At 47.3% G+C, this 22,092-nt stretch overlaps 1 protein-coding gene across 3 annotated transcripts in view; it reads left to right on the plus strand.

Annotated features, from left to right (window-relative positions):
• The window catches only part of AFAP1L1 (actin filament associated protein 1 like 1), a 57,458-nt gene extending 39,149 nt beyond the window's left edge, over window positions 1-18,309 (plus strand). For all 3 annotated transcript variants that reach the window (XM_059417127.1, XM_059417126.1, XM_059417128.1), the window contains 10 exons: window positions 1,401-1,494; window positions 1,736-1,888; window positions 3,039-3,250; window positions 4,954-5,099; window positions 5,682-5,754; window positions 7,517-7,628; window positions 10,751-10,915; window positions 13,044-13,222; window positions 15,247-15,375; window positions 17,999-18,309. In XM_059417127.1, the coding sequence (XP_059273110.1) occupies window positions 1,401-1,494; window positions 1,736-1,888; window positions 3,039-3,250; window positions 4,954-5,099; window positions 5,682-5,754; window positions 7,517-7,628; window positions 10,751-10,915; window positions 13,044-13,222; window positions 15,247-15,375; window positions 17,999-18,022 (1,287 nt within the window). In that variant the 3' untranslated portion in view covers window positions 18,023-18,309. The remainder of the gene's footprint in view (window positions 1-1,400; window positions 1,495-1,735; window positions 1,889-3,038; window positions 3,251-4,953; window positions 5,100-5,681; window positions 5,755-7,516; window positions 7,629-10,750; window positions 10,916-13,043; window positions 13,223-15,246; window positions 15,376-17,998) is intronic.
• Window positions 18,310-22,092: the final 3,783 nt, after the last annotated feature.

The raw sequence follows: 22,092 nt of genomic DNA on the forward strand, positions 1-22,092 counted from the left end.
AGGACGGATAGAACCATACATTGTCTCACAATTTACAGGGGAGATCACTTATACTAACAGATCTATCCCAATTCGGACAGTGGCCATGTTTCCAGCCTTTGGAAATTGAGGGGAGCCCAAGGCCTCTCCTGTCTCTCCAGGCCCCCAAATGTCATGCTTAGAGCAAAGCATCCTTGAGCCTGGTCCGGGAAGTCCTTGGCAGGAATGGTGGAGAGCCCTCAGAGCTCCGTTCTTCTACTGTTCAAGTGGGTTGGTGGCATTTTAAGCCTGTCCCAAGTCTGACTGGCACCGTTTAGCTTTTAAAGCGAGGTGGCAGCACAGCCCGCAGGTGTGGGAGAGGAGACCATCTGTTGGCTCCCTGGGAAAGGGTGTGATTCAAGTGAGAAGACCAAGCTTCAACGAGAGGAAAGGATGTTCCTGCATTCCCGCGACTAACAGGTGGTACCAGGGACAGAGTCTTCTCCAAGGTCCATCTGACCCTGCCCTACCACCTCCACAGTACCTGGTAGGCACTTAACTGACCTTGTCTGAATGAGCGAATGAACAAACAGACAGATGAGCGATGGGTCCAGAGGTGGTGGACAAGTAAAGCTGCTTTGGCTGCCGTGGAGTTGCTGTCATGACGCATGTCCGCATCTTCACTGCCCTCTTTACCGAGTCAGGGATATGACGACCCCTCCGTTGTCACCACTCACACTTCCCGGTCACCAGGTCTGGCCATAACTATTCTGAACACACCAACTCATCCCTTTTTTCTACACCTTGTCGTCTTAGCTCCTCCCTTAACCACGTCTCACCTTGCCGAGGATGACACTCTTTTTTTTTTTTTTTTAATTTATTTATTTACCTGAGAGAGGAGAGAGAGAGTGAGGGAGCATGAGAGGGGAGAGGGTCAGAGGGAGAAGCCAACTCCCCGCCGAGCAGGGAGCCCGATGCGGGACTCGATCCCAGGACTCCAGGATCATGACCTGAGCCGAAGGCAGTCGCCTAACCAACTGAGCCACCCAGGTGCCCCAAGGATGACACTCTTTAATGTGGTTCTTTTGCTGACAGTCTGTCCCTACGGAGGTCACCTAAACCCAACCTAAGCATGACATTAGGATCCCACCTAAATATCTCCCCAGACCCTGTCACCTACTGAATATGGGAAATCCTAGGAACTTATTACAGCACGTTACAACAAGGTGCCCGGCTCCCCAAACGGACAATAAGAGATTAGAAGGCACAGCTGCCCTAAGTCAGCGTGTCCTCCCCAGACCTGGAGTAGAGTCAGACCCTGGAGAGGTGCTGACAAACATTTGTTAGGTGATCATTGTGTGCAGAGGTTGGGGGGATTGAACCAACAAAGGGCGACTTCTGAGTGTGCCCTCTGACAAGAGGCTGTCTGTGTTCCTCCCCAGAGACTGTCCCAAGAGAAGCAAACTTCAGACTCGGACAGCCTGGGCATGGGTGACAACTGTTCTACTCTGGGCCGCAGGGAGGCCTGCGACCAAGGTAGGAGCCTCTGGGGGCTCAGGCTGGAGAATGTCAGAGCTGGGAGGGCCTTGCCAGGGGACACGGTGCAGAGCAGGTCCCAAGGGCTCTGGAGATCTGGGGAAGGTCACCTAGCCTCTTCAGACCTGCAGCAGCCATCAGGCCCCAGGTGCAGGCTGAAAGGGCCGTGGGGAAGGCTGGGGTAGGTGGGTCTGGGACGTGGGGCTCCCTCCCTTCACCTCACCCATCTCCATGGCAACAGGCAAAGCGAAGAAGAGCAGTCTGGCAGAGCTGAAGGGCTCCGTGAGCAGGGCTGCCGGCCGCAAGATCACCCGCATCATCAGCTTCTCCAAGAAGAAGCCACTGGCTGACGACCCGCAGATGCCCTGCTCCGAGGAGGAGGTCCCATGCTGCGGTGGGTCCTGGGCACCGGCAGGAGGACAGTCACACCCTGGTGCTGTGGGCCCCTGGGCTAAGCAGGAAAACCCTCTAGGCCTCTTCACCTTGCTCCCAGGGCAGAGGAGAGAATCCCCACCCAACCCCCACTCCATCAACAATCCATGCCTTTCCATCACTTGTCTCCGGTGAGGCCCTAACACTCAGGAAAAGGAGAAGTCACCTGACTCCTCTCTGCGTTCCCTGTGACCTCAGCTCCAGTCACTGCCCATCTGCGGGCCCCAGTTTCTTCCACTGTGATGAGAGGAGAGCCTCTTATCTCCTCTCAGCACATAACAGGCCAGGTGTGTAAGTTACAACCCAGTCTCATAGGGAAATTTCTCGGATAAAAATATTTAAGTACCAACAGAGGCAATCAGTGTGAGTTAAACATGGTTATAAATGCCTTCAGTGGAAGTTTAATATGGCTTAGAAGGGACGATATATTATTCTGTTCTCGTTAATGTAGTGTTCTGCATACTGGACTCCAATAGAAAATTCTGTATTTGGGGTATGTAGTAATGTTTCCTTAAACCAGAAAAAATATTATAAAACCACATGGCTATAAAGAATTATTTTGTAACCAGTGAATCAGGGCATGTCGTAGGAAAAATTATTTAAGTCTAAAAATGTTGAGAGTGAATTCTAAACCCATTGGTCATCAGCCTTGCTCATTTTAGAATTCTTTCTCTTGGCGAGATGCTTTTGTTCCCGCCTGCTGCCACCAGGTGTCAGCATCACCCATTATTTTCTGCCTCACTAATCGGTTCAGTATTTGGGGAGGAGGAAAGGCAAAAGGGATAGTGTCTTCTTTGGCTGACCTCTACAGTAGTCTCCTGCCCTTTTCACCAAGCTGGGTGTGGTAATAGACTTGTAGCAATATAGGAGTGTGCTGGTCGTCCCCATTTTAGATAAGGAAATAAAACTCAGGGAGAAGAGGGTGCCAGAGGCCGCAGGCCCAGACAGAGTGAGCTGATCCAGGACCCAGAAGGCCTCTTTCCAGCTGGAGAATGAGGGTTGTCCAGGCCCTTGTCCCTAAGGTGTAGACTCATGCAGTTTCATAGTCCCCACCTTGGGTTTCCCCAGGGCCGGGCTGTCAGGAGGTCACCCCGATGGTCTCCCCCTCCCAGGCTACCTGAACGTGTTGGTGAACCAGGGCTGGAAGGAACGCTGGTGCCGCCTGAAATGCAACACTTTGTACTTCCACAAGGATCACACAGACCTAAGGACCCACGTGAATGCCATTGCTCTCCGCGGCTGTGAGGTGGCCCCAGGCTTTGGGCCCAGACATCCATTTGCTTTCAGGATTCTGCGCAACCGGCAGGAGGTTGCCATCTTGGAGGTGAGAGGAGAGAATCCAGGGGGTTCCTGGTAGTGTTGGCTGAGGAGCTTTGGCCTGAGTATGGGCTTTTGTCTTGGGGACCCTGCTAATGGACATTACAGGGCCTGAAGAAAAGGGAAAGTAAGCCCACGGGCTGCCAAGTGACCAAGAATGACTACCAGTTAAAAAAAAAAAAAAAAACAGGACACCCACTTAAATTTGAATTTCATATAAACGACAATGGTTTTAATGCAAGTATATCCCATGCGATATTTGGGATATACCTATACTGAAAAAGTATGCATTGTTTATCTGAAAGTTGAATTTAACAGAGCATTCTGCATTTTTATTAGTTCGATCTGGCAACCCTAGAACCAAAGTTTGTTTACTCTCCCTTGTCTTAAAATACCAAGCCCAAAAGGCATCTAGTCTGATCTAACCTAGATCTGAATCGGAACCCCCCGAAAACCTTTCCACCAGTGGCCAGCCGCTTCAGATAAACCCCTGCCCTTCAAGGCAGCCTTCCCCACCTGTCAAGCGGCTACATTTTTAGAAAGGTGTTCTCCATACTGAGTTGAAATCTTTGAGCTCTGGGAAGGCAGTAACCATGCCTGTTCTACATACTTTCAGTTTTACCAGAAGTCAGCATGATGCCCAGCCCATACTAAGGGCTCAGTTACTATTTGTGGAACAAATGGCCGAATGAAAACGTGATTTCAATCCACCCATTCATGGTCATTCCTACCCAGCAGCCGTCACCCTCCTCTCTGAGGTCCTGCACCCATGCATGGAGCCTCTCCTCCACATGGCCCTCATTTAGCTTTTTAGGATTTAAAATATAAACCCTGGAAGGAAAATTAAAGAACTACCCCCTCACATTACAAACAGGGAAACTGAGGCCAGGGCAGCCAGGTGCTTTGTCCAAGGGTCCAAGGATCCAAGGGTGTCAGCAGCCTCTTGTTCTGATCCTAGAATGAAAATCTGGCCTCTTGATCTTGTTTGCTTTGTCCAGTACCCACTGCCTCACCCAGTTCTTAAATATGGAGAAATATTGCCTCTGTCACTCACTTTTACTTTTGATAGTTTGATAAAGGTCTCTTATTTCTCTTATATTAAACACAGAGCTTTCTGGAAGAAGCATGCTTCCCTCATACAAGTCTAGCATTTGTGTGCCTAGTTGATTTTATAAGAATGCTCTTTAAATGAGAACTACCTAGAACTATGGGTTCAGTTAACCAGCAACTTCTTGGCTGTTTTCCTGTATACTAGTACTGCAAATAACTGCAAATAATTGGCAGTTGTAAGGGAGAAATTTCTATTGGACTATGTGAGAAATAGTTTCCTCTAGTAAAAAAAAATAAATATTTTTTTAAAAATTCAGGAAACACCCAAATGCTGTTTTCACATCTAAATGGTCATGAAGGCTCTGAGGATTGTGAGTGAGGGTGTGTGTCTTAGAGAGGTGGTCAGGGAGGGCGTCTCTGAGGAGGAGGCATTAGAGCCAAAACCTGAATAAAGAAGGGGTAGAAGCCACTTGGATTTCTGGATGTGTGTTGGAGCCCTAAGTATTGGCTACACAGCAGGTCTGATCTAACCTAGATCTGAATCGGAACCCCCCGAAAACCTTTCCACCAGTGGCCAGCAGGTACTGTACAAATGCGGGTTTGGCTGAAGTGAGCAGGTAGCCTGAGGTCCTAACATCAGCCGGTGCTTCTCTCCCGCAGGCAAACTGCTCCGAGGACATGGGCCGATGGCTTGGGCTGTTGCTGGTGGAGATGGGCTCCAAAGTCACTCCCGAGGCGCTGCACTATGACTACGTGGATGTGGAGACCTTAACCAGCATCGTCAGTGCTGGGCGCAACTCCTTCCTGTGAGGGCCAGCACCCCGCAGCCCCCCCGCAGCCTCTCAGAGCCCTGGGCGCTGGGAGGGAAGGGAGGAGGAGCTGAGGAGGGCTCTTCTTCCTTGGGAAGTCAGAGGGGGGTGCCTTCCTCCTCCAGCAGGCAGGCATGAGCTGGCTAACGGGGGGAGCCCCGGGTAGGAGGTGGGGTGGGTGCTGGGCAGACAGTGAGCAAAAGAGCAGAGAAGCCAGGCTGTGGTCATGACAGGGCTCGGCTCTCATGCCTGGGAACCTCAGCGTCTCACACCCTTGGCCATCGGGGCTGGTACATGGCCTGTAAGAGCCGGGTTCAAGTCATGACTCTCACGACCAACAGCTTGGGGCAGCCCTTGCCAGCTTGAATTCTGAGTTCTCACTTATGGAATGGAGGTGATGAGTCACTCACCTCTTGGTTGCTGCAAGAATCATGCACCTCCTGCCTCTGAGGCCCTGAGCATAGCAATGGCCCCAAGCTGCCTGGCTCATCACAGAATCAAAGGAGGGTAGACAGACAGCTCTGTAAGCCACAAAGTGTCATCATCACTGCCATCATCATGACACCTCGTATTTTCTAGATATGCAAGATCCTGCCAGGATCAGTGGCCTGAGCCCCGTGTGTACGATGATGTCCCTTATGAAAAGATACAGGTGCGCTCCCTTGGGAGGGCTGGGAACGTGGCAAAGGCCACTGATTAGCTCTTTCTCTTTCTTTCTCTCTCTCTGCCACTACTTCTTTTTTCCTGTACTCAGAGATAATTCTCATTGAACCATCTGCTGGAAGGGGAGGGAGGACCCTTCTTATCATAGATCATGGCTCAGTACGGAATCCTCTGACAGAGGAGGCAGAGTGGTACAGCAAAGAGTCCCAGCTCAGGAAGAAGATAGGATTTGATGACCGCAAAGCACTATGCTGGTCCAAGCAAGGTGTTGGGCTCTCCACCGGCTCACTGCTCTGTGAACTGATGCTGCTGACTCAGGGGTGCCTGGGCGGGCGGGGCGGGGGGCTGGCCACTAACTGGGTGGCCACTCCCAAAGACCTTCACTTGGTGGCATCCACAGTCTGGCCTTCAGCTCCCAGGACAGAGTCTCCCCATTTGCTCACTAAATCAAGGAGATGCCAGTGTGGCCTCGGTAGCCATCACATGAACAGACTGCTTCTGGCAGCGTGTCCCATGTCTTTTCCTCCCATGGGAGAGCAAGACAGCCACCTTCTGATCAGACACTGGTGGGTGGGTCAGGCCTCACAGCTGGGGGAGAAAGAGGGAATTAAGCTGTCAAGGAAAGTAGACATTTCTACACGCCAGTCCCCCTGCCTTGGACACAGCTGGATGACCCCTAACTCTCACCTCTAAGGCTCCCTTTTCTACAAAGTTCTCCAGCCATCCTTCTTCTGCTTATATGGTCTTTCTTCAGATTCAGATGAATCAGCGGATGCAGCCTGAGATCTTTCTCAGCTGCATAGATTAGTAGCCAGACAGCTTAGTACCTGATGGCATGAACTTTGGATTTGGGGCTGAATCTGGGTGACCTTGGCCTTCACCTCACTAATCCTCATTTCCTGGCTTCAGATGAATACTATAAAACCTACCTGGTTGGATGACTGTGAGAACCAAATGAAATACTGTATAGAAAGACTTTAGCAGCACATAGACATCAGAAGGTCTCACACTGAGTAAAGTACTACTGTTATCAATATCATTATTATGTTACATTATATTCCACTCATGATTCCCTGAGCTCTGACCAGATTCTGAGTGCCCATAATATTCTACATGCACAAATGTATAACTCATTTAGTGGTGCCTGCATGGCTCAGTCAGTTAAGCATCTGCCTTTAGCTCAGGTCCTGATCTCAGGGTCCTGGGATCAAGCCCCAGGTCTGGCTCCTCACTCAGCAGAGTCTGCTTTTCCCTCACCCTTTGGCCCTCGCCCTGTTCACACACTCTCCTCTCTCTCTCTCTCTCTCTTAAATAAATAAAATCTTTTTTAAAATGCAGAGCCAGTTTATTAGGTTATATAACGTCCACCATTGGCCTTCTGATCTTAATTGGGAACTCTACATTTAGTGATTTCAGAAAATGTGAAGGATACTTCCAAATGACGTGAAGACAGAAGTGTCTATGATGAATCAAATATGCTCACCCAGAGCCCCCTGAGTCTTCCAGATTTTCCTCTCACCAGATATTCCAGTTTAGGGGTGCCTTCTGCGGCCCTCGACCCAATCGCGTGATACATACTAGTAGAAGAAATCTAGAAACTGCTGAGTGTGGCCCCAGTCTAAAAATGTAAGGCCACGATCTCAGAGGTCCTGCAGGGCTCAGCCCCTCCACTCAGAGCAGAATACCCCTGCCTGGGTATTTTGAGGGCTCTGAGCCTAACTGCTCTTCACCTCCTTTCTCATCTCCCCCAGGACGAGGAGCCCAAGCGTCCCACGGGCACCCAGGTGAAACGCCATGCCTCCTCCTGCAGCGAGAAGTCCCATCGAGTGGATCCACAGGTCAAAGTCAAGCGCCATGCCTCCAGTGAGTTTTGGGTGGGAGCAAGGAAGGGAATGAAACCATCCACGGGGTCAGGGATCTCCAATCAGATTCCCCCAGGCAGCAGACATGTGAATTAATGAGCGAAGTGAGATATTAAGAAAACACTCTACTGTAAGAAAAATGACAGCACAAGCCACGTGATAGAGGGCAGTGGCCTCCAGAGGGCAGGCAAGAGGGGATGGGGCGGGGAAAAAGACTGCAGGAATCTGGAGCTCGCAAGCTCCATCTAGAGGGCACGCTGCTACTCAGCTCCAGCCAGAGGCTTCCACACAGTGGGGCAGCCCAGCCCAGCTTCAAAGATCATTCAAGAACAGAAACCTGGGTGCCTGGGTGGCTCATTGGTTTAAGCCACTGCCTTTGGCTCAGATCATGATCTCAGGGTCCTGGGATCAAGTCCTACATTGGGCTCTCTGCTTGGCCTGACACAGGCCTGCTTCCCTGTCTCTCTGCCTACTTATGATCTCTGTCTTGTCAAATAAATAAAAAATATTTAAAAAAAAAAAAAAAACCTTGCCTTCCTAGGAAATCTACTGACTTCTTAATATCAGCAACTAATTTTCAAAAATTTTAACACTAAGTAAGGCCAAATGTGTTTTTATGCTGCAATGTTGCATATATATGAATACACACATACACATATAAAATTCATCCTCAAGTTCTGTCTGTTCCGAAGTCTAAAAATATTTACAAATTCTGATCTGGGGGAGTATATGGAGAAAGGAACCCCTCCCAATTCCCTCAGGGCAGCTGCCATGAAAGGCATGGCTCACCTCCGTGTCCCAGCCCACACTCTCCCAACACCCCATAGATGAGCTGCGTGAATTTTGCCCGATTGCCACACTGCACAATAAAGGCTAAGTATGCCAGACTCTGGTCAGTTCTGTTTGACTTCCAGCACTAATCTCTGCTCCAGCCAGCTTCCTGTAGGACAACATATTCCAAGAACCTTTTCAGTTACTGCTTTATAGTGCTTCCCCCTGCCCCTGAACAGAGTCAAGTTCTATTCCTTGCTTTTTTTTTTTTTTTTAAAGATTTTATTTATTTATTTGACAGAAATCACAAGTAGATGGAGAGGCAGGCAGAGAGAGAGAGAGAGAGGGAAGCAGGCTCCCTGCTGAGCAGAGAGCCCGATGCGGGACTCGATCCCAGGACCCTGAGATCGAGCCGAAGGCAGCGGCTTAACCCACTGAGCCACCCAGGCGCCCTATTCCTTGCTTTTTGAAGATTCATTTTTAAAATACTTTTCTTTATTAGATCTCCACTTTAGTAATGTAGATTATCTCTTCTGGGGGTCAGAAGACCTGCATTCTGTTCCCCCACTTGATCATTAAATTACTAACTAACTTTGGAAAAGTCCCTTCTTTGTGGTTGTGTCACATTCCTTACACTATGCTCTCTTTGGCACTGGAAGTACAGGCCTTTATGGAATGCCCATTTTCAAATGGAAAAGTAGGGTTGCCTGGGTGGCTCAGTCCGTTAAATGTCTGACTCTTGATTTTGGTTCAGGTTGTGTTCTCAGGATCCGAGATCAAGCCCCACATAGGGCTCCGCACTGAGCCTGGAGTCTACTTATTATTCTCTCTCCCTCTCTGCCCACACCCCCCACTTATGTTCATGCTCACTCTCTCTCCAAAAAATAAAAATAAAAATAATAAAATAAAATGGAAAAGTAAATTGAAATAACCACATAAGATTAAAGAAATCATAAAACATTCAAACAACAACAAAGATCACAAAACATGTATTCTTTCCTCAAATGAAATGTTATATTGAGTGATATAAAAAAGAGATATAAAATACTGGAAATGACAGATGGTGGTCGGGGGTTTTAAAGTCCTTATCTGATACAACATAACACTGACAACACTTTGCTGTTTTATGCATTTATTTTTAGCTTACCAGGCTATAAAATCCAAACATCTGGGAAAAAATTCCCCTGGGATGCCACTGGGTACCTGGGAGGTTGGGGGAACTATGGGTCCCCTTCTGTGCCCTCCATGCTTTGTTTGTGATCAGGCTCGAACTGCAGGGTAGTTGACACAGGAATTGATCTTTGCATGCGTCACCGGGTGGCCATTGAAGTCCCTACAAGACCTAGAGAGACAAGACCCCAATTATCAGTAAACCAAGGGAATCATTCCTAATTCCACACCCCACCAGCTTAAAATGACTGTGAATGACTGTCTGAAACAAAAACATAAATAAATAAAAATTTCCCTGTAACACTGGACTATGGCATAACCCCCCCACACACAGCAGTAATGCATGGCATGGAGCCCGGAGTAGACACACATGGGCTCAAACTGGGCTCTGCCATCATTAGCGTTGAGATCCAACCTCTCTGTGCCTCAGTTTCCCCAGCAACAAAACAGAGCTAACCATAGCAAAGTTTTATGAAGACTAAGTGCATATAATGGCATATAGGCATGTAAATGGCCTAGCATATAGTACAAGCTTGATAAATTTTTGCCAAAATTATCTATAATCGTCCACCATAATGTGGAGCCTGGAATGGATTCCTGGGCTCCTCTCTCCCTCCACCCATTTTCCAAGAATAAAATGGGCAATGCCTGAGTTTAGCCCAAGGTCTTGATTCTCTGCGGCCCTGAGTTATATATCCTGGGATCCAGCTGTGCGTTAGCTCTCTGCTGAGCGGGGAGCCAGCTTCTCCTTCTTGCTCTCCCTCTGTGCTCTCTCTCTCAAGTAAATGGATAAAATCTTTAAAAACAAAACAAAAACTTACCACAATGCTAAAGAGGTAAATTTGATCAGTGTCCGCATTTACAAACGAGGAAACCAAGGCCTGGGGTGAGGCACAGAAACACCACTAATCACTGTTGCCCGATGTCACCCAACCAGCAAAAGGTAAAAGAGGATACAAACCTTGGTCGGCCTCATTCCAAAGCCCTTGTTCCTAGTCCCCATGCTCTGCTGCCTCCCTTTTGCTCCTGTTTCCTTGGAGAATTTATACAGTAAGGATATAGATCTGAGTGTTCCCATTTTATAGATGGAGAAGTTGAGGCTGAGAAAGACGCTAAGGCCGTGCAAGTACTTTTACAAGAGATCAGAAGTGGGGGGCCTTCACCTGCCTTTTATCTCTGCAGGTGCCAATCAATACAAGTACGGCAAGAACCGAGCTGAGGAAGATGCCCGGAGGTACCTGGTAGAAAAAGAGAAGCTGGAAAAAGAGAAGGAGACAATCCGGACAGAGCTGATGGCACTGAGGCAGGAGAAGAGGGAGCTGAAGGAAGCCATCCGGAATAATCCAGGTACCTACATGGGCGTGTCCTGGGCACTCAAGTTGGGGGGGAGGGGAGCACGGGCTCAGCCCTGACACTTCCCATGGCAGAGGTCAGCTGCTTCTCCAGGACAGTGTGCTTCTCCACCCCATCTTCCTCCTCCTCCTCCTCTTCCTCAACTTCATTGTCATCATCCTTCCTGAGTAATTAAAGTGCTGTCACTCTAGTAACTGCTCTTGGGTAAGGGGAAGAAAAGGCATCACAAAAACGTGTACACTTAATGTAGTAAAATTCAATCTGATTTTAGAAATGTTAAAATGTGGAAAACAGAGTGTGCCTTAGAATCAAGGAAATAAGAGACATCATTTTGAACCTCCCATTAAGTCACTCATTCACAGAAGTGCTGAGCACACAACCATGTGAGACACTGGTCCTGGTGCTGGGAATGATGAACAGAGACATCCTCTTCCAATATCCATGGCCATGACCTCTGCAGGCCCAGCCTGCTCCGAGTTCCTCTCACCCCACCTTCTGCTCTTTCCTCTGAGTTCTCTCTATAGCTGGAGTTTGGCACACTTTCAGCTTGAGGTTTGCCCACATGCTTGAAGGAACAGAGGCCTTGTCCTTTATAAAATACATCCAAGGTAACACAGCCCTGTGAGAATCTAATGGAACCTATGGATCCTTTTCCCAAGGGGAAAAAAAAACCCCACAATTCACAATGTTGTGGACAGTTTCAGCAGCCAGGGCTCGTGTGCCCTCAGAGCTCACCCACAGAGTGCCTAGGAATCCATGAACCTAACAGAGAACTTCTAGATTAAAAGATATGGCTTCTTCTGTGTAGCCAAGAACCAGAATCTGTGGGAGGGAAGCATAAGAAGGCAGTTTGGTCTCAATATACAGAACTTTCTAAGAGTCAAAACAGGGTTTGGAACAGGCTTAGCACCCAATAAGTATTTACTGGATAGATGAATGAATGAATAAATCAATGAATGAAAGAGAGAAAGAAACTAACTTTTAAACCTGGTAAGACCCAACACACCTCTTGTGCATGAAAAGATACTAATATAGGTTTGTTCATTTAGATTGAAAAGCAACAAAATCCCAGTAGGAGCCCATGGTCGATGTAAAACCCTGTATTATAACTCAGTTACAAGTAAGAGAAACCAAAGTCAAATTGGCTTAGAAATGAAAAGGAGGGCACCGGGATGGCTCAGCCAGTTGAGGGTTAGACTCTTAATTTCAGCTCAGGTCCTGATTTCAGGGCTATGAGATTGAGCCCAGAGCTCTGCCTAGCATTGGGCTTCACGTGCAGCAGGGCATCTGCTTCTCTCCCTCTCCCTTTACCCCCTCCCCCTGCTCCCTCTCTCTCTAAAATAAATAAACCTTTTAAAAAAGGAAAAAAGCAATTCCAAAAAAAAAAGAAATGAGAGGAAAAACATAGGGGTGCCTGGCTTGCTCAGTTAGTAGAACATAGGGTCATGAGTTCAAGCCCTTATTGGGTTTAGACCTTACTTTAAAAAAAAGAAAAGAAAAAAAAAATTTAATAGGAAAACTGAGCAATCAGGTATAGCAAGTTCCAGGAATTGGAACGATGTCACCAGGAAGTAGAATTCTGTCTTCTGCCATCCTCTGTGTTGGCTTCATTCTCTGCCCCTCGTGGTGGCATAATGGCTGCACAGCTCTAGCCCTCACCTAATCCTTTCAACCACCCCTGCAGAGAAAACTTCTCTTCCCAATGGACCCCACAGAAGCCTCAGGATTCACTCTGATTGGACCAACTTTAATCTCTAAAACCAACCACTGTGACCAGAAAATGGAGACAGGATTATGGGCCAGGTCTAAGTCATGTACCAACGCCTTGAACTTAAAGTGAGGTCAGCTCCATCCAAACTAAAGGGAATTGGAGGAGATAGGTGGTTTCCCAGGGGAAAATCAGGGTTCTGGATCCAGAAGGTGGGAAAACAGATACAGGGCAGGTAAAAATGACACAACCCAGCCTGGAGCTGGAATCCCAGGCCCCAAGTCCTTCTCTGAATTGGGACTGAGGGCTTGGAAAAGCCCCCTGAGAGGGACGGACTAGAACCTGATGTCCTGCCGAATTCCCTGAGGCTTCAGGCCAGGCTCAGCTGTTTCTCTGCCATGTCTCTGGACACAGGAACGAACTTAAAGGCTCTGGAGGAGGCCGTGGCTGCCCTGGAAGCTCAGTGTCGGGCAAAGGAGGAGCGCCGGATCGACCTGGAGCTACGGCTTGTGGCTGTGAAGGAGCGACTACAGCAGTCCCTGGCAGGGGGCCCGACGCTGGGGCTCTCCGTGAGCAGCAAGAACAAGAGTGGGGTGAGTCCACGCTCATCTGGGCCAGGGTAGCTGCTTCTAAATCCCCTCATGTGCTATAGATCTTCATGGTTACTCTTTGCGGGTAGAAATGATGGTCGTTTACAGATGAGCAAGTAGATGCCCAAAGAGGAGAGGGAACATGCCAGAAGACAGCCTGCCAAAGAGCAGCTGGCACTGCTAGGGAGGGGACCGTCAGAGCAAGCTCTGGCCTTTGTTGTCTCCCCCAAAGCCCTGCCATTTGACTTTTTATCCTGAATGTGGTCCTAGAAGTAGCCTTTGTGTTACTGGTAAGTGTAACTACGGTATGTTAAATAACAAGTGTGTGTTGAACAATAACTGTGTTGTAGGTCAATAACTGTACTGTAGGTCAGTACAGCCTTTAACTCCTGTTATCTTACCCGACCTTCACGGCAGTCCCAGGAGGTGGGACACTAGATGTGTTGGCGCCACTGAACGGACAAGGAAACGGAGGTCAGAGGTGCTGAGGGACTTACACCAGGTCACTCAGTTAAGTAAGTGGGAGGCAGGATTCGCAACGCTGGAAGACTGACTCCAGAGCCCGGCCTTAGCCATAGTGCTTGTGCCCTGTCTTAGGGTCCTCAGTGTACCAGGTGGTCCTGTGGGCTTTGCACAGCCATGATCTCCAGGGCTCTAAGCACCCCTGCAAGGTAGATCCTCTCGCCCCGAATGAGAGCTCCTCAGGGAGAACTTGGCTGACCTCCGTCTCCATCTAAATGTCTCAACCTCAGCACTACTGATATTTGGGGCCGATAATTCTTTTTATAGGGGACTGCCAGGTACATGTAGGATGTTTATCAGCGTTGCAAGCTTCTGCCTGCTAGATGCCAGTAGTTCCACACCCACCTGACAACCAGAAATGCCTCCAGAAATTGCCAGATGTCCCCTGAAAAGGCAAAATCGCCCCTATTTGGGAACAACTGGTCTAAATTGCGAAGAGTCCAATGTGTTATTCTTTCTTATAGCACTTAGCCACAATTTCTGTATACGTGTGTGTGTGTGTGTGTGTGTGTGTGTGTATTTTTGTGTCCTTCCTGGTCTAATATCTATCTCCCGCACTGGGTTGTATAGTTTTATTAAAAATGGACTATGCCTGTTTTATCATTATAACCTTAGCCCTTCTACAGAGTCCGCAAAATAGGAATGCAACAAATGTTTGCTGAATGAATAAAACTCAATGCCTGCTTTCAGAAAAGAACAGGGAGATTCAGACAGATGAAATAGCTTGTCGGATAAGTTTTGAGTTGCCACCGCCTGATCAGACCACACCCCACGTCTCCTAGCCAGGCTGTTCCTTCTGCCCGTGTGCTTCCTCTCCTTGGGGCTTTCCAACCTCATTTACAGATGAAGAGCCTAAGAAAACAAAGGCAAACCCACAGAGGGCTGGAGGAGGAGCTAGAAGTGGTTTCACTCATCCCAGCTGCTTCTTCCCACCAATATGCCCTGAAATTCACATTCCAGATAGCTCTTCCCAAGACTCCTGAACCTTTCTGAAGGCCTTTGGAGAGAAGGAGATGTCTTCTCTAAATTCCCTGCAGACTTAGCCGTTAATATGCCACACTTAAAGAACTACATCCAGTAATGTACTGCGCAACTATCTGGAAAAGTTAAGGGGTGAGGGCACTGTAGAAGAGAAGGAATATGGGAGAGATGAAGAGAGAGGGCGGTAGGGTTTGAATCCCAGCTCTCCCACTCACCAACTATGTGACCTTGAGCAGTGACTTGACCTTCCCATTTGGCTCATCTGTAAAACAGGGTGACTAATAATGGTACCTACTTCATAGACTTGGAAAGTCTAAATGAGCTAATCCATGCAAAGCCTGGTGCATAATGAGGGCTCCGTAATTTTAGAGGTCATTACTTTCATTTCAAGGCCCTCAAGGGGCCTTCCTCCCCTCACCCTGTTTGGTGCTGGCCTAACAGTATTTGCATTCTTTGGAGGGCAAGCCAGGTGTGGGAAGCCAGCATTAGGCCTCACCTATGTAACGATTTTTCCTCATCAACAGGAAACTGCAAATAAACCCCAGAACAACGCCCCAGAGCAACCTCTCCCTGTCAACTGTGTTTCTGAGCTGAGGAAGAGAAGCCCATCCATCGTAACCTCCAACCAAGGAAGGGTGCTACAGAAAGCCAAGGTATTGCAATAGCTCAGCAAATCAAAATTCAGAGATCTGGCAGCCCCCTTCCTACAGAACTCCACCGAGAGGTTCTTGGCCCCACCTCTTCCGGTTCTAGGTCCCAGGCTCGCTCCGTGATACTGGCCCACAGTCCAGTCCTCTCAGGGCCAGCTGTGTTCCAGAACTTTGAGGATTTTAGAAAGTTAATATGGTACATATACTGTGTATGATGAAAAACCCCAGCAAGTTCTCAGGAAGCACTGTGAAAGCAAACATGTTAAGTATTCTACAAGAAGTCACATGAATATTCACACCATGTGGAGTAGATTATAAACAGCCTCACATCAGCTCAGGTCAGGTTTTGCACCAATTGTGTTTGTGTCGAAATGCTTGATTCAAAAATTTGGTTTTAGGGTTTTCTGGATTGCAGAATTGGGAATAAGAAATTGTGGACTTGAGGGGCACCTGGGTGGCTCAGCCGGCTCAGCTGAAAGATCTGCCTTCAGCTCAGGTCATGATCCCAGGGTTCTTTCAAGCTCCATGCTCAGCCGGGAAACCTGTTTCTCTCTCTCCCCTTGCTCCTCCCCCCTGCCCATGCTCTCTCTCTCTTTCTCTCTCAAATGAATAAATAAAATCTTAAAAGGAAAGAAGGAAGAAAGAAAGGAAGGAAGGAGAAAAGAAATTATAGACTTGAGAAACTAACACCTGAGCATAAGGACATGAGATTAGAGAAGTAAACAGCCAGAGGCTAGATCACCTAGACTAGACATCAGCAAACTGTAAAGGTAAATATTTGTGAGCTTGTGGACCACAGAGCTTCTTTCAGAATGACTCAGCTCTGCCACTGCAGCAGGAAAGTAGACAACCTGTAAACAAATGATGGAATGACTATGTCCCAATAAAACTTTATTTATGGGCACTGAGATTTGAATTTCATAAAATTTTCACATGTCAAGAAACAAATTTTTTTTTAAGATTTTATTTATTTATTTGTCAAAGCAGGGGCAACTGCGGGCAGAGGAAGAAGCAGGCTCCCTGCCGAGCAAGGAGGCCGATGCAGGACTGGATGCCGGGACCTTGGTTGGGATCATGACCTGAGCCAAAGGCAGACATTTAACTGACTAAGCCACCCAAGCTCCCCAAAAATTATTATTCTTTTGATTTGTTTTCAAACATTTAGAAATGTAAAAACCATTAGTTTTTGATGAACACGTTCTTAGTTGAAAACACACAGTGGGCCAGATGGGCCTGTGGGCCAATTTGTTTCTCTCTGATCCTTGTAGGACATCGGAAGAACTGTAAATTTTGTTCTAACATAATGGAAAGTCATTGGCAAGTTTTGAGCAAAAAATTTGTGGATATGAATTACATTTTTAAAAGACCATTCTGGGAACACCTGGGTGGCTCAGTTGGTTAAGCGTCTGCCTTTGGCTCAGGTCATGATCCCAGAGTCCTGGCATCATGTCCTGCAATGGGCTCCTTGCTCAGCAGGGAGCCTTATTTCTCCTTCTGCCTGCTGCTCCCACTGCTTGTGCTCTGTCTCTCTCTGACAAAATCTTTTAAAAAAATTTTTTAATAAAAAATAAATATTTAAATAATAAAACATAAAATAAATAAAAAATGAAAAGATATTCTGGGGGTGCCTGGGTGGCTCATTTGATTAAGTGTCAGACTCTTGATTTTGGCTCAGGTCGTGATCTCAGGGTCATGATCTCAGGGTTGTGAGGTCGAGCCCTGCATCGGACTCCACACTGGACATGAAGCCTACTTAAGATTCTCTCCCTCCCTTTGCCCCTGCCTCACCCGTGCTCTCTCTTTAAAAAAACAAAAGCACACAAAACAAAACAAAACCATTCTGGAACAATGTTGAGAACTGATATGAAGACAGAGGAGACCAGTTAGGAGTCATCCAGATGAGAGATGAAAAAGGCGTAGTAGGGTGATTTGAAGTGGCTGGCTTTGGAGGTAGAGCCAAAGGATTTGCTGATGGGGATGTAAAGGATAAGGAGAAAGGAACCAAGGATGACTCAAAGTCGTTTCCCTGAGCAGCTGCGGTTTAGATGGTGAAGACTGTGAGAAGAGCAGCAGGCTGGGAGTGGGGAAACCTCCCAGCAAGAATGTTCTTCCAACCCTCCCATGTAACCCTGGTTTACACCATCACCTCCAGAGCTGGCAGGAAACCCTATGCATCACTTGTGGGTAAAAAGCCACTTTACCCATCACTTGTGGGTAAAAAAGCCACTTCAGTATCCCTCCCAGATGAAGTCCTGCCTGGCTCCAGGGGAAACAAGAGAGCCCAGTGGGCCGCCTGCGTTCACCCTTCCTTACCAAACTGCTTTGTCTTTTCTTTCATCAGTCTCCTACCTCACCCCACCCCAGCATTAGAGCCAAGCATAGACTGGCTTCAGTTTCCTTGTCTGAGAAAGACAAACTTTGTGACATTTGAGCCCCCATAAAACTCCCCACTCCCCAGAGTGCAGAAAGGACTTACCCATGGCTACCGAACGAGGGTGAGACTAGGAACCGTGGCTCTCTGGCCAGTGGAGATCTTTATGTAATCGGGTGCAGTGGAATGTTTTTATCCTGTAAGTCACACTAGAATGTTCAGCAACCTGATTTGTCTTATCTTTCTGGACTTCAGGAATGGGAAATGAAGAAGACCTAGAAGGAGGATGAAGATTTCATTCCAAAGGAAATACAAGATTGTATTGGAAACACTTTTTTCACAAGGAGATGCCAGGACACTGGAAGTAGCCCCCACTGGAAGTAGCCTCTCCAGGGCACCCAGAAGACCAGCTTTTACATGATTTGCATGATGACAGGGGAAACGGGGAGGGAAGAAATGGAAGGGAGGAAGGACATGGAGGGCATCCTTTTAACTTCCCAGAGGGTGGAAAACAGGGATGGAGGGAGTCAGAAATCTGCACCACTGTAAAGGTTTTGTTAAATGTCTTTACCCTCATTTCTGAAGAAATGAAAGCCCACGTGAATAAGCCATTCCATCCCATTCTAGCATCCCACTCCCAGGCTATAGGGCAAAGGAAGACAGTGCTGAAGCATCAGTAGGTAGTACAGTACAAAGAGCCAAGCTTTGATCATCTGATCACACTTGTGCCAAGTGGATTCATGTGGGGCATCACTGACAACCTCTGGGCAACATAAAGAGGCTGAAAAATCAATAGAATCTCCCTGCCTGCGTGAACGTGAACAAAAGCTACAGACAACACACAAATTCTGCAGTCATTCCTTCTGTGCTTCAGAGCTGGGTGGGTGCGGCTACCAGAACCCTGCATTTGAGGTGCTTTCAAATTAGAGGTCTGCTATGCAGCAGGCGAGGGGAGGCTCAGCCGGGGACTTGTTTTCAGCCCACAGTGATAGTGACAGGAACATGGATTCCTAATGTCCACAGTATGGTGCAGGAATTGTAGGGTGGGGTCATTTGTAGCCAGTCAAGTCCTTTACCTATTTCATTTGACACTCGGGCTCCAGGAGCTAGGGCTAGAGAACCAAGTGACGCTCTGTATGTCTTTATCCTGAGTTTGCACTTAAAGGCTCTCCAGTCTGCACTTCTGTACCTGCTGTCAAGGAAAACTATCACGGAGAATCAAAGGATGGTGGCTCATTTCTGCCGGGAGTGCTTTTTACTAACACTTGATACTTTTATAGGGGAGCAGGACTTCAAGTCTTGGGCAGTCTCCTTACTCTGCCACTCACTGCTTTCTCAACACTGTAGACACTTTTTAGTTTTTTAGGTCTTTATATCTCCTTCCAAAAAAAGATAAAACCAGTTAACTGTTAAGAGCTCAAAGGCTAGCTCCAGAGAGAGAAACACAGACACACACACACACACACACACAATAACCTTTGGACACTTTACCCTACCTAGGGTTTTACATACTTCTGCCTTATCCAAACTTTACCACTCTTTAAGGTAGCTGAGGACCAGAGCAGGGAAAATAGCCTGACCAAAATCACCTAGCTGGTCCGTGGCAGAGGAAGAGACTTAGGGCCTGTGAGCCTGGATCCAGACAGAGTTGGATTTGAGCCTCACCTCTGCCACTGCCCAGCTGGTTAAGTCTGGGAAAGTCACCTGACCTCTCATTCTTTTCTTTATCTACAAAACCCAGGTTAACAGTTCCATTTCCTCCCCCCACCCCCAAGACTATTGGGGAAATTCAGTGAGATAGCACAGGGGAAGCATCTTGCACCGTCTGAGAAAGAGGAAATGCTCAGTCAATAGTGGCCCTTATTATTAGCTAGATAAGAAACGTCTGACTAAAAACCCTGTGTTCTTTCCACTGAAGAAATGATGTTTATATGATAATCACAGCCATCAAAAAGCTAAAAAGCAACTAATCCATAACTGACAGTTTTCATCCAGATTCCACTTATCTTCAATGAAAAAGGAGCTCACATAATCTACATTGTTAATGTTCTTTTTTTAAAAATGTGGATCCTGGAACGACACCCAACACCCCAACTCTGTCCTCGGTGTGTATTCTTTCTCATGCGGTTATTCTGCAGTTGAGCATTTTTCCCCACTGAAAGACCTTGGGAATACTGGAGAGGGGGTACAGTGAGCACTCCACGAATCAGGTACTGCGTTAGCCAAAGTTCACAGGCACGCAACCTGTGCAGTCACAAAGATTAGTGGGGCCCTGACCTTGGTTTAGGGCTCTGCTATTAACCCTCTTAGTAATTTTTGAACAAGGGGCATCACATTTCCCTTTTGCCCTTTAAATTGCATAGCCAGTCCTGGTGCTAACTGCTAATCACTTTCCCAGACATTTTCCCTAAAACTCTGTGACACAGGCTCTATTACCCAGTTTTTAGTTTGGGAAACTGAAGTCCAGGGCGGTTATGTAACTTGCACGACCCAAAGTGGTTATGTAACTCACATGACCCAGTTAGTAGGTGATGGAGCCAGCCGCCCTTCCTCTTAGTCCAAAGTTCCATTTCATCCACATCTTACCCCACCACCCGTCTTGCACTGCAGCATTCAGAAGAACACTAGCACTTCATAAACAGACTAATGAAAGATGTACATATGCAGCACATTTGGTATAGACTATTTAGCTAAGAGAAGTGCAAACAAAATGGCTAAAGCATAGATGCCAGTCCTCATCTGTTAAAATGCCTTGTTTGTTTTGTTTTCAAGGTATAGACTCATGGGTCTAGGGGGATTTGAAGCTCCATCCTTTCCGACACTGCCAAGTGTTGGGACTATTGGGATTTCTGGTGTCCCTGAATCCTCAGTGGGGGACCCTGAGCAGATGTACCAACCTCTCTGAGCCTCACTTTTCATATATGTAAAAGTGGATCATAATCCCTCCTTAACCCATGTTGCTCTTCTCCCGAGGCCAAAAGAAAACATCAGGTGTTGGTTACAACACATTTGGACTGGGCCTTGGATAGAATTAAAAGATGCAAAAGTCTCCAGCTCTGGCCTCAGGGAACTCACAGACAAGTAGAGAGAAAACCTGACCCACATAGCTACAGTGTAAGTAAGCCATGCTACAGTGAGGATTTAGAATGATGAGAACACACTTCCCATTTCTTTAAAAAAAAAAAATTATATATATATATATATATTTTAACCTTAGGGAGGAACTAGTCTGGCAATTCCAAGTGCCCTCAACCCCAATCGTCAATCTACCCTCACTTCCTGACAGATTTCCACACTAAATCTCTCTACAATTCATCCACTTCATCCTATCTCCACTGACATCAACCATTAATTCATTCAACATATATTCGTTAAGGACCTACTATGGATACCTACCTACTGTACTAGATGTCAGAAATAACCACTGTGAACAAGACAGACACCCTCTTGCTCAAACTCTAGTTGGGAGAACAAAAAGAAAACAAAACAAAATACAAATATGGAAACAGAAAATGCAGGACACACCTAAAATAGTAGCTACTTTAGGTAGGGTGTTACAAAGATCTTCAAGGGGTCCCCAGGACAGAGTACAGTCCTCCCCTTGCGTGGACTAGTACGACAGCCTGTCTCCCTGCCTCTTTGCAGGAGTCAAAGCGACCCGTTAAACATGTAAAGGTTTTGTAACATGTTCGCATTGCAATCAGTAAGACTCACGTTCATGGAGCAAAAAAATTGGGGTACTACATTAGGAAACTGTTCCATCGTTCATTGGCAATAACCGACTCATCTCTGCCCTAATGGAGCTCACATAGTGAGAAAACACACATTTAAAAAAAAATAACGAAGTCAGAAAACAAGGGAACTGGAACAAAAAAGCAGGTAAAAAAGTAATGGCGGAGTCGGGCTTTAAGTTTTTTCAAACCCCTCGCGGGACCCGTTCCGCTCATTGTGTTGTGTTGCCGGCCCCCGTTCCCTCCAATAGGTCGGCGCCTTACTCGAAATACACTCTCCCGCTTGACTGGGATTTTGCAGATGCTGTTTACCTCTACCTGAACTACTTTCCTCCTCCTTTCATCTACTCATTCTTCAGCTTTCTGTCAATTGTCTCCTCTGGGAAAACTGCCGACACTCGGCCACAACGTATTCTAGGCTTCCGCGGCACCGCGGCCCTAGTTAAACACCGGTCATATTTTGACTTTAAGTCGCGTTTGCATTCACTTATTGTTTACGATTTCACGTAACCTACTTGAGGGTACAGCTGCGATCCCCTCTGGTGACCGCGGATTTCGCGGAGCCTAACTCCCGCCACAGGAACCCGCCCGGCGCACCCAACTCGCTGGGGACCGGAA

The sequence above is a fragment of the Mustela nigripes genome, chromosome 12, assembly GCF_022355385.1.
Source record: "Mustela nigripes isolate SB6536 chromosome 12, MUSNIG.SB6536, whole genome shotgun sequence".
NCBI lineage: Eukaryota > Metazoa > Chordata > Mammalia > Carnivora > Mustelidae > Mustela > Mustela nigripes.